Source organism: Phoenix dactylifera, chromosome 17 (assembly GCF_051530095.1).
Source record: "Phoenix dactylifera cultivar Ajwa chromosome 17, Ajwa_hap1_PhDact_Kaust_v1.1, whole genome shotgun sequence".
Lineage (NCBI taxonomy): Eukaryota > Viridiplantae > Streptophyta > Magnoliopsida > Arecales > Arecaceae > Phoenix > Phoenix dactylifera.
In genome coordinates, this window is record NC_143206.1 from 5,030,494 (window position 1) to 5,042,808 (window position 12,315).

The 12,315-nt window shown below is 39.7% G+C and overlaps 1 protein-coding gene across 2 annotated transcripts; it reads right to left on the reverse strand.

The window, feature by feature from the left end:
- Positions 1-6,609: 6,609 nt before the first annotated feature.
- On the reverse strand, positions 6,610-11,129 carry LOC103720349 (putative disease resistance protein RGA3). 2 transcript variants are annotated; one of them, XM_039117430.3, is made up of 3 exons: positions 10,632-11,129; positions 7,641-10,559; positions 6,610-6,989 (listed from the first exon to the last, which is right to left on the reverse strand). In XM_039117430.3, the coding sequence occupies exons 1-3, from the start codon at positions 10,965-10,967 to the stop codon at positions 6,927-6,929; spliced, it is 3,318 nt and encodes a 1,105-aa protein (XP_038973358.1). In that variant the 5' UTR covers positions 10,968-11,129; the 3' UTR covers positions 6,610-6,926. The 2 variants fall into 2 exon arrangements, with proteins under 2 accessions (XP_038973358.1, XP_008808230.1); XM_008810008.6 differs by having other exon boundaries at positions 7,641-11,128.
- Between the last annotated feature and the right edge of the window lie 1,186 nt (positions 11,130-12,315).

The following is a 12,315-nucleotide window of genomic DNA, read 5'->3' on the forward strand; positions in this document are numbered from 1 at the left end:
ATGAAGGACTTAGGTATTGCAGATGTTATATTAGGAATTAAGATTTCTAAAACATCTGATGGACTTGTATTATCTCAATCTCACTACATTGAGAAAATACTTAAAAAGTTCAACAAAGAAGATAACAATGTAGCTAGAACATCTGTTAGCATAAACCTTCATTTAGCCAAAAATACTGGAGAGTGCATTTCTCAAGTGGAATACTCTCGTATAATTGGTAGTCTAATGTATGTCATGAATTGCACTAGACCCGATATAGCATACTCAGTTAGCAAATTAAGTAGATATACGAGTAATCCTGGAGTTGATCATTGGAAGGCAATTATTAGTGCTTAGATATTTGAGATACACTCTAAACTTTGGTTTGCACTATACAAGATATGCAACTGTACTTGAGGGATACAGTGATGCAAACTGGATATCTGATACCAAAGATACAAAATCCACAAGTGGTTATGCATTTACACTTGGTGGTGGTGCCGTGTCTTGGAAATCCTCTAAGCAAACATGTATTGCAAGATCCACAATGGAATCTGAATTTATTGCTTTAGATAAAGCAGGAGAAGAAGCAGAGTGGCTTCGACATTTTCTAGAGGATATTCCAATATGGCCAAAACCTGTGCTAGCAATATGTATACATTGTGATAGCCAATCAGCAATAGGAAGGGCACAGAGTAATATGTATAATGGTAAATCTCGACATATCCGTCAAAGATATAGTACCATAAGGTAATTGCTCTCAAATGGAATTATATTGATAGACTGTATAAAGTCTAAAGAGAATCTTGCGGATCCACTTACTAAAGGTTTAACTAGAGAGCAAGTAAATTGCACATCGAGAGGATAGGATTAAAGCTTATAATTAAAGAGTCATCATAATGGCAACCCAACCTAGTTGACTGGAGATCCCAAGATCTAGGTTCAAAGAGACAACCGAATTATGTGTGGCTTAACATAAGCACTAGGGAGACAAAATCTCCAACCTATTTCTAAGATTAACTAGTGCTGCCTGCAGCGTTTATAAGGGTAAGCTTCGCTTTTAATGAACTCTTATATCTTAAAAATCCAAGTGGAATATAGCAGGATATTCCTAATAAGAGTCACCTATATGAGTGTGAAGGGGCCGCTTCTATGATAATTTTTATAAGGTTGAATTCTCTAGAGCACTCATGAATACCAGGAGTTGTTCAGGGTCAAAATGAACACAATCATGAGAACTAACTGTGTTAGAAAAGAGACTGTGTGAAGTCTATTCGATTCGATTTACTTAATCAACTGAATAGTTCAAGACATCTTGTTCACTATTTAGCCAGTAAATCCGATAGCCTTTCATTAGGGAAGGTTCAAGGCCAAAAGCTACCTATCTCGATACAGAATCTTTTCATAATGTACTCTCTTAAGTGTCTGCATTATCATTTACATGCATTCAGCCAATTTTCTATTCATGTGGGGGATTGTTAGACTATAATAGGTGAATAAGAAAATAGGCTGCAAAATGACCCACTTGAAAGGGTGCTTCTTAGAAGAGGTGTGTCTTTTCAAAAGAGTTGCATAAAAAGAGATGCATCTATTTATTTAAATGGATGCATCTTTTCATTGCATCTTTGTATGGATGCATCTTTTCATTTAAATGACATGACTATTCATAGGGATGTGTCTATTCATTTGAATAGAAAAGACATGTCTCTGGTGTCTCTTCTAAAAAGTCACCATGAACTCTATAAATAGAGCCTTCCTCCAACCATTCAAGACACCGAATTTTTCCAATTCATCTAGTTCTCTCATTCTAGAGTTCTTAGAGAGCATTAGTAAGTTCATTCAAAGAGAGTACAAAAACTCAGTTTTTGGTTCGCCGTACAAACAAATTGGTGTGCTCCTTTTGTTTGTGAAGATCATTGTATCCTGGGAGGCAGATGCTCAAGAGATCCAAAGCACATGTGTGGAGGGCGAAATCTGTCTAAAGGACATAGTGTCAAACACTAGCCTTGATCTTACATAGTTGTGATAAATCTTCATTTGAGGTCAGATTTATTTATTCATCAATTTATTACTTAATTTATTTTACAAATTCACAATACATACAACCAACAGTTCTATCATTCTTCCTCAAGAAAGTCTCTGAACTGCACCTAGGTGTTTTATTCTTCTATCAATGACACTACTCTTTTAGAATGTACGAAGACTAGGAAAAGCCCCGAAAAGAAGAATAGTTCGTTACAATATCCAACGATCAAAATGTGTGATCTGCTGTCTCCAAGAAACCTAACTTGAAGAAGTTACGAAGGAACATGTTCGTTCTTCCTGTGGGAGAGAACTCGATACTTAGTGCAATAACAGTGAAAAAGACTCCTTCGGTGGGGCCTATCTGCTGAAACTTCTCAAAAATTGGAGGTGCATCATTTTGTGAAAGTTCATTCACTCTCAGCTGAATCCATTACAACATACACTCAGCAAACAAAACAATGTGTGATTACCAATGTTTTTGGGTCCAAACAAAAAACAACAGTGCCCCGAGTTATTTAAGGAGCTTTCATTGGTTAGACAAAAGTGGCCGGGACCATGGGTATTGGCAGGAGATTTCGATACAATTAGGTACTCAAAAGAGAGAAAAGGACCCATCAATAACTCATTAACACCAGCAGAGTTTAACTACTTCGTCGAGAGCCATCAACTAATCAAGATTATGTTAATCACCTCAACTTTACTCGGTCCAATCTTGCAAAATTAGGCCGTTGCTTGCTTTCGTTGGAATGGTTATTGCTATTTCCACAATCTCATCCTTTTATCAAGACTACTTTTGATCACTTCCTCTTACCGCTCGAGTTCTATCCCAAACAAAGCAGTAATAAGTTCTGTCCTAAACAAAGCAGTAATAAGACCATTCATTTTGAAGGTTTTTGGCTGTCTATTCCTGGCTTTAATGACCTTGTAAAGGGCTAGTGGTCTGCAGCTCCATCTGTGGAAGATCTAGCAAAGAACTTGGTCATCAAACTTAGCTTTCTCCTCTCAAAACTGAAATCATGGAATATGTGTCACGCTCTAACGGTCTTAAACCTTTAAGCTCTGATGCTAAATCTGTTATGCCCCCAACCCAACACTCGGGTCCGGAATGCGACACTAGGGCAAAGCTCCAGAGAATATGCAAGGCTTGAAAATTTATCACAAACTCAATATCACTACATAATAATGATCTCAATTCATACTAAATAACCAAACTGATTCAATCACAAAATTTAATTATTCAACTAGTTCATTCCTTTCCATGTGATCTTAATTATAGCCAAGCAGCCATAACCAGGTACTAAGCAACATGCAACCTGCAATCTTGAAAAAAAAAAGAACAAGGGGGTTGTGAGTTTTACAGCCCAGTAAGAATTCTGAACCGCTTCACCATAAGTAATAAAAAAATAATCAATTAATAATGCCAGATAATTGAATATCATATCAATAGTCAGAAAACTCTTAAACAACATGTACATAAGTTCCTATTATCATGTTTTCAAACAAGTATATATATACATATATATATTTCATATATAACCAATTGTTCAACAACAATTTCTTATGTTATGTCATCCGTTTCTTATTAACTTGATTTTTAGATTTCTTATCAATTTTCCTTTCCGACTTTGGATTAACCAAGATCTAATACTGTATCACATTAAAGCTTGTGGTGGTTATCCGACCAATGTTATAGCTCTTGGTAGCTGTCCGGACCATGTTATAGCCCCTAGTGGCTATCCAACCCGCATTATAGCCCGTAGTGGCTTCTCGTGGAGGCTTCCCATGTGTCAACCTATAGGCACTATAACGAGATTAATCCAAACCATATCTTATCCTTCTCATTTAGTTATTGCTTTTGTCAAAGCAATTATCACATATACAATGAATTTCTCTTAAATTCAATGTATTTTTGTTCATATAATCATGTTCTCAACATCTGATATATATAATAACCACAGAAATATATCTATACTGAAAATTATATAAAAGCATATCATCACAGGCCAAATCGATATAAATCTTACGATGCAAATCGGCAATACAAACCAATAAACATATGTAGTAATTGAAGTAAGAGGAGAACCAGGTCTTATCAACAGAAGAAAGACTAGAACGGCAACACGTCAACAAGCTGTTTGAGGTAATTCTAAACCAAGAGGAAAAACTTTGGAGACAACGATCAAGACTTGACTGGCTAAAATTGGGAGACAAGAACACAGTTTTTCCATCTGAGTGCATGTAACAGAAGAAGGAAAAACAATATATCTTTCATCAAGCATCAAGATCATATTCTCTCAGAGCGGAAATCAAGAAAGCACTTTTTAGCATCTCAAAGAAAACAACTGTCAAGGTAGATTGGTAAGCTTGCTCAGAGATGATCGGATTGATCTAAATGATCTTGAATAGCCATTCTCTGAAAAAGAAATTGATCTAAATGACGGTTTCCCTGCTTCTATTTACCAGAACTTATGGCTCATGATCAAGGAGGACATCTGTAGATTCTTCTTTGAGATATACTCCAGCAGCATCGGTGTTGATAGATTGAACTATAGACCCATTAGTTTAATAAATCGAGTTCAGAAAATCTTCTCAAAAATGTCAAGTATCAGGTTGATAGATTGAACTCATCACCAATTCTTAATTTGCATTTATCAAAGGCAGGCAAATTAATGAATGCTATTTGAGTGCAGCGGAACCAGTCTCGATTTGCTGCTAAAAAAAAAAAACTGAAAGGTATCATGCTAAAACTCGACTCTGAAAAGGCATTTGATAACATTGACTGGTCCTTTCTTCTCTCCCTTCTTGAAGCTAGAAGATTGGGACACCAGTGATGTGCATGGATTAGTAATATACTTCAGTCTAGCAAACTTGCTCTTTTAATCAATGGTGAACCCACACGTTGGCTTATGGCTCAAAAAGGTCTGAGACAAGCGGAGCCTCTATCACTGTTCTAATTTATGCTCATCTCGGATGTGTTGGACGGAATCCTAAAACTTCCTCAAAAGAATAGGTTGGGTGTTGGTATAGGATCGTTGATATGGGTAACTATCTCAACTTACAATATGCGGACAATACTATCATTCTATGTGACGCAAAGAAGACTTTCTCAAATCTCAAGTTTCTCCTTTATACCTTTGAACTATTTTAAGGACCCCTGAGGATGTGTGTTTAGTCCCACATCGGTTATTCGCTGGATAGATCTTGGATATTTATATAGGATCAAGGAACCCAAATAATATTTTCCGGCTAGCCATTTTGGGTGAAGTTTTGGGTTGTGACAAATAGTATCAGAGTGGACCCAGCTCATAACCTATGTAGACCAGGGGACACTGCAGCACAGATCCATTGGGGTTGACCATGGGCCGATCATGATGTTTGTGATTAGATTTGAATGGATTTAAACTATTAGCCTAACGAGAACGTCAAAGTTCAAACGGAGGGAGTATCTGAGGACCCGTGCCCAAATAATACCTTCCGGCTAGTCATTTTGGGTGAGGTCCTGCGTTGTTACAACTATTGACAAATCTGAGAATCAACTTTGAGAAAAGCATCATCCTGAGATGTACTCAACTATCTGAGATTCCCTCTATCTAGTGGTAATCTGATTGGAATTTCCTTCTTGAAAAGATTGACAGAAAGTTAGTATCTTGAAAAGGAAAGTAACTGTCAATAGGAGGCCGATTATGCCTTGTTAATGCAGTCTTAAGTAGCATTTCTACATACTGGATGTTCTCCTTCCTTTTTTCCACAAGATATAATTGAAAGAATTGAGAAAAAGAGAAGGGAATTTTTGTGAAGCAGGACAAACAATATAGAGGCGGGCACTGCCTAGCGTGCTGGGAACAAGTATCCAGGCCTAAACAATTTGGGGGGCTTGGAGTAAAGGATTTGAAGCTTTTCAATCAGTGCCTCTGATTGAAAAGGTGGTGGAGGTATTTTACTGATCAAGATAGTGCATGGAGTAATTTTTAAACTACATCACTCATCCAAGTTGACCATAATTACCTCACAACAGAATCTACGCTTGGCGTCACTGGCTTGGAAAAATGTATTAAAGGTCAGATCAGTCTTCTGCTCAAGTTTCAGCTTTAAATTGGGTGATGGCACGCAAATTGCATTTTGGCATGACAACTGGGCTTTAAATGAACCTCCTAAGTATCAATTCCCGAGCTTGTTCCTGTTGACATCCAATCCAGACATTTATTTCACTAAGAGAGCTCATGCTGCATAGTGACCTCAAGAGTTTTTGTCACGAACAACTAAATGCTAGGGCATCGGAAGAACACTCAACTTTGTTTACAGTCATCACAGGTGAGGAACCAGACACTGTAATATGGAAATGGAACTCCAAAGGAATCTATATGGTGAAGGAAAGCTATCTGTTCTTCTGTCATGACGGCATCATTTTCCCAGTTTGGGAAACTCAACTGGAAAATGCCAATGCCAGAGACAATCAAGGTATTTAACTGGCTTGTTTATAACCATAAAATCCTAACTGCAGATAATCTGAAGAAGAGAGAGTTCCCAAATTGCACAATCCTTTTTTTGAATACAAAATATGATTGAATTCATAATATGTACATACAACGTTAAGACCGTGTCGATTTGCAAAAGCAAAATAAGCAAAGACATCAAATCATCATACAACAAAATGAACAAAGAAAGATAGTCACCCCAAAGTAGGCCACTGAAAAACTTATACCCTTGGGCATCTCTGCCCTTCATCAGTAGGATAGACATCATCTCCACTTTGTCAGACATTTTCTACAAACATTTCTCTCTTTTGTCCCATTTATTTTTCCTCACTCTTTGTTCTCACAAAAGGAGGTGAATAGATTGTTGACTTGGAATTAAATGGCCAAATGTTCTCTAACCCAAAGGAAAAATCAAATTTTCATGGAACATTCTATCGCCAAGTCTTTTCAATCTTCTTCAATTTCTTTGTCACTCTCTTCATTTTGTGTGCTCATAACCCATTCCTGAAACTGCACACAGACAGAGAGAGAGAGTGAGAGAGATCATAATGTATCAGAATTAAATCTCATGTTACGCTACAAAGGAAAAAAAAATCTTATGCCCACTTTGGCTCAAGCAAACTAACTGGTGAAGAGGATGGTAAAGCCTAAAAATTCTAAAAGTTGAGTTTTTCTTTCTTCCAACTTTCGTACTCATGATTGACCTGACCTTAGTGCACTGCTTCATGGCCTTCTCTATTGCAAAGGATTATGCTTTACAATTGACTTCTTCATAAGTTATGAATTGCTTTGCACTGAGTTCATGACCAAATGATAAAATGAAATCTGATCGCCAAAGCTTCTCTAGTGTTCAGGCACATCGATGGAAAATAATAATATCTTGCTTTTTCTTGTCCTTCTGATGTAAGTCATTGTTTCATTTGAGTTTGAGTTTTCTTATGAATTCCTAAATATACCTAGTTTTCTCGAGCATTGGAAATATATATATATATGTATATATGTCGAAGTACTATTTCTGAAACTTTCATGTTTGGTAAAAATTTCCACAAAGAAATGTTCTTTAAGCAGTTGTCTAATTAAATCATCAAAAAAATATGTATGCTTAAGTGATCCTTATTAATTTATCTTTGAAGCTTTATGATCCAGTTGCTTTGCACATACCTCATCGGCATCATAGTTCTCAACTAGAAAATTAGGCACCCGTGCCAACTGACTTCTTCCTTCTGATCTTTCACACCACTCCACCAGAAATGGACAACAGGATATCACCACATCCTTAAGCATTGGAGGAAGCTGCTCTTCCATCGCAAATTGAAGCACCGGGCAATTCTCAATCTTCAAATTTTCAAGTGATATCAAATTGTGCAGCCCAACCTGGGATGGCACTGAAGAAGAGGAAGAAGCCAGAGCCTTGGCAGCAGCAGATCCACCCCTACAATCTATAGTTGCAAGCTGTGAGCAGTCTGTGATCTCCAGCCTCTTAAGAGCCGGCATATTGTGCAAAGGAAGGCAAGTCAGTCCTTCACAGTACGCCACTTCTAAGGCCTCAAGCTTGGTGAGTTCTGTGGTATAAGACCATAATTGTTCCATGGACTCCCCTCCTATACATAAGCTGGTGAGAGATGGGGGAGCTGGGAGGATGCTCAGCTGCTTGCAGTCCCCTACATCAAGCTTCTTCAAGGATGGCGCGAGATCTTTCGGGATGATACCCAGTTTTGGGCAATCACGAAATATTAGCTCGGCAAGCTGAGGAAATGCACCTTCCTTCACTCCACTCCATGCCTCCCATTCAGGCATCCACTCGAATTGCAGCTCCTCCAATGCCGGGAATTGCTTAGTGCCGCAAAACTCTTGCTCGATGCGCCGAATGCTGCCCATTCCTGCTATGTGGAGATTTCTGAGAGATGATAGCTCGCCAAACGATGGAAGGGCTTCACATTTCTCGCAGATAAAGAGCTTTATAGTGACAAGATTGGACAAGGATGGATCCCCCAGCCATTTGGGAAATCTTGCACCATTGTAGTTTCGAATTTGCAACACCACAAGGTTGGGGTGAGGTTGGAGGCTCTCGAACACCACATCCTCCTCCTGGAAATGTTCCCAAGGCACGGCGAGCACTCCTCCAGATTCTGAGCTGCAGTTTGCTCCAAGCTTGGCTGCGGTCCGCTCATCATCAGAACTGAGGTTCAAATGACTGCACTTGTAGTCTGATTGGTGAACATACCAATCTAGTGTCAACCTCTGAAGATTTTTCTTGTTCATCAAATTGGCCTCCTTTGCATCCCATCCTCGAGCTACATTTCGGAGCCCAGAGATATGGAGGTCCCCTCCAAGATTTGCCATGTCCTTCAACTCCCCGATACCACAATGCCGACCATCTCCCCCCACATTGAATGCTGCAAGCTCTTGGAGACCAGTTAATCTGCCGATCCCAGATGGCATACAGACATATGAATCCTCCATTGTTGGCAGCTCTAAATGCCTCAGGTTGGCGAGGTTTCCAATGCCTTTTGGTAACTCACGAAGATTGTTGCAGTATGCCATCTCCAGTGTCTGCAGATAGTAAAGTCTACATAAGGATTCAGGAAGCTTACGGATCTTAGTGCTTCTGAGACTGAGGTATCGCAGGTGTTTCAGGCTGCCGATCGAATTTGGTAGCTCCTCTATGTCAGTGTAAGCCAAATCCAGACTCCGTAAGCATGGCAAATTCAGGAAGATATCATCTGGAATCTTGAGATGCACGAGATTCCCTTCCCACAAGCCTACTCCACCCCATGAATATATCAGCCTATAGATGAGTAGCAGCGAGCGTAGGGGCCTGGGCTTGTCGATAGAGTTCAATTGCATTGTCACTCTGGATCCATATGGGATCAAGGAGAGGTGGCGTGCTTCTGGAGAGAGACTGCGAAGGTCAGAATTCTCTGTCAGCAAGCACTCTTCCCCAGAAATGTATCGGCATAGATCAAGAAAGAGATCATGCATAACAAATTTTTCCTCGTCGCCAAATTCTAGCTTCCAGTGCTGGAAGAATGACCTCCCAAGCAAGTCATCGAAGCATTCGAAACCCATGTCCTCTGGTTCTTTGTCATCCCTTGTCTGGAGGAAGCCTTGCACCATCCACAGCCTGACCAATACATGCTTCTTGAACACAAAACCTTTTGGAAACACCGAGCAGTAAACAAAGCAGCGCTTCAAATGGACCGGCAAATGTTGGTAGCTAAGTTTCAGAGCTGGCAAGATCTTATTCTCAGTGTCTTCCAGATCCCATAGGTCACTCTGAAGAAGATCGACCCACTTCTCTTCATCATTCTCGAAGCGTAGGAGGCCTCCCAGTGCCTTTGCAGCTAGAGGCAAGCCTCCGCACTTGCTTGCAATCATCTTTCCGATCTCCACTAATTCCGGGTGTGCTCTCGGATCTCGCCCATCGAATGCCCATCTTCGAAACAGCCGCCAGCAATCTTCATCCGACAAGCAATCAAGTTGATAAAGAGGCATCGTCTGCACGATTCTAGCAACAGTTTCATTCCGAGTGGTCACAATGATTTTGCTCCCTTCTACATCTGATGCCAAGGCAGACCTTAACATCTCCCATAGCATCTGATCCTCATTCCATACGTCGTCCAATACAAGCAAGAATCTCTTGGCACTCAGCACCTCCTTGAGACATTCTTGAAGGGCACTCACTTCAGTAAGATCAGATGGGCTCTTGGTGATCGACTCGATGATCTCTTTCATCAGCCTTGCGACATTAAAGCTTCCATATAAGCTGATCCATTCCCTTGTATTGAAATGCTTGCATACTCTGGAATCATTGAAGACAAGCTGCGCTAATGTTGTCTTTCCGACTCCCGGCATGCCAACTATTGGAAGAACTGAAATATTACTCCCCTTGAAATCTTCTGATAATAACAATTTGATGAGCTTTATACAGTCTTCCTCTCTACCATGAATTTCCAATTGGCTAAGATTGGAGCTACTCGGAGGCTGCTTGTAATTGTCGACCACCCGCAATGGCCCATCTCCTTCTCGCAGTTGGAGAGCCACCCGTTCCGCTGCGATCTCATCGAACCTCTCTCGGATCTGCTTAATCCTACGTGCCAAGCTATCACGAAAAGAAGCTTCATTCAAAGGAGAAGGAATGAATTCACGTACCTCTCCTTGCTTCCTCTTGCCTGGGAATTTCATGGGAGCTCTACTCTCCAACTTGGACCGCAGCAACTCATATTCGAACTCATCGAGCACGTCCTCAGAGTCGCAGGCCACGGCTTTGAGCTCGCTCAGCCAGAGCTTGACAGACTCCTCTCGTATCTCCCTCTTCTCGGCATCATAGAGCACAGCTTCAATCGTCTCGAGGGTGGATTTTAGCTTGTTGAGATCTTCTTCCACACTATGTGGGTCAGAAGAGGATGAGCCCCCGAGGGATCTCCGAATGGGAGCTGCCAACTTATCGGTCATCCGAGTGATGGAAGAAAGAATTCCACTAGCCATTACTCCTCCCCTTGCTTGCTTCCTCCTTGTTGAAGGCTAATGGACAACGGGCTCGAGGCAGGTTGGTGGTGGTGTTCAGTGTTTGTTGTGGGCTTCAGAGGCGCTATAGATCTGAATGGAGCTTTCCAATGTCAGACAAATGGATGGGGACAATGAGCTGTCTGGGAATTTGACAAAGTTACAAAAGTTCGAACCTTATCGCCCATCGACAAGGACGGCCACTCATAGGTTGTTGGCGGTCACTTCTATGATTTTTTCTTTAGAGCTTTTTCAACCGCAGCCCGGTCTAAGCCGAATTCATAAAAAAAAAAAAAAATTTCTATTTTATCTTTAAGAGCTCGTTTGGTTCACGGAAAACATTTTTTCTCATAAAAATATAATTTTTGAGAAACAGATTTCTATAAAAAGAATGTCTGAAAAAAATACTTTTGGCATATTTGGTTGACCATGAAAAAGTAACAGATTTTGAAAGTGCTTATGTTTGGTTGACCATCCACATTCCTAAAAAAATTATATATAATTTCTATTATACCCTTAATAAAAATTAAGTTTTAATGCTTTGGATCGAATAAGAATCCTTGATTTGATGCTGAAGGGCCCTTTTGCGAAAAAATAAAAATGTTTTGATTTCCGGCTTACGGAAAAGTAACTTTCCTATGTTTTTCATGAAAAAGACTTTTTCTTGAAATGTGGAAATCATATTCCCACGGGAATACAACTTTTTCGTCTCTCTCTTTTGAAAATTCCAACCAAACAATAGGCATCTCTTTACTTTTTCGTTGATCATATTTTTCCTCCTTCTTTTCCCGCGAACCAAACGAGCCCTAAAGTTTTTCATGCGGTGGGCCTTCTTTGAGCCGGAGCCTTAGGTGACCATCTCAGCCGCCTAAGGGTTGTGCCAGCCTTATGCACGGAAGCTCCTTGGAGAGTTAAACCAAGAAAAATGGAATGACAGACGTCAAAGGCATTACTGGTCCATCAGGCGCAAGGTTGAATAACGGTTATTCACACGGTAATGGATCCCACTCGAGCTGTTATTGGTTCTTATAATTTGTAAAACGGAAAGATTATTATTTATTTCCAAAGATAATATTTTAAATTTTTATATTAAAAATTATTATTATTATTATGGCTATTTGTTTATACTAATACTTATTACCGTCAGGGACGAGAAAAAAATGATTTGTTTTATAAAGAGGATTTAATTTATCGAATGTTAATAGGAAAATGGTATACTAAGAAGAGTTTATTTAGTTTGGAGTGCATTGGCATGCTAGACTTTTTTAAGTTTTTTTTGTAAAAGTTGGAACTGATAGAGCTTTTCCTCTCCCATCAGTTTTGTAGATAT

What these genes read in the sequence shown, in the direction of transcription:
- LOC103720349 (XM_008810008.6), bottom strand. Translation starts at nt 10,967, where the DNA reads ATGGCTAGTGGAATTCTTTCTTCCATCACTCGGATGACCGATAAGTTG. An exon ending in AGAACTATGATGCCGATGAG is followed by an intron (nt 6,990 to 7,640) that starts GTATGTGCAAAG and finishes GTCTGTGTGCAG; the next exon opens with TTTCAGGAATGGGTTATGAG.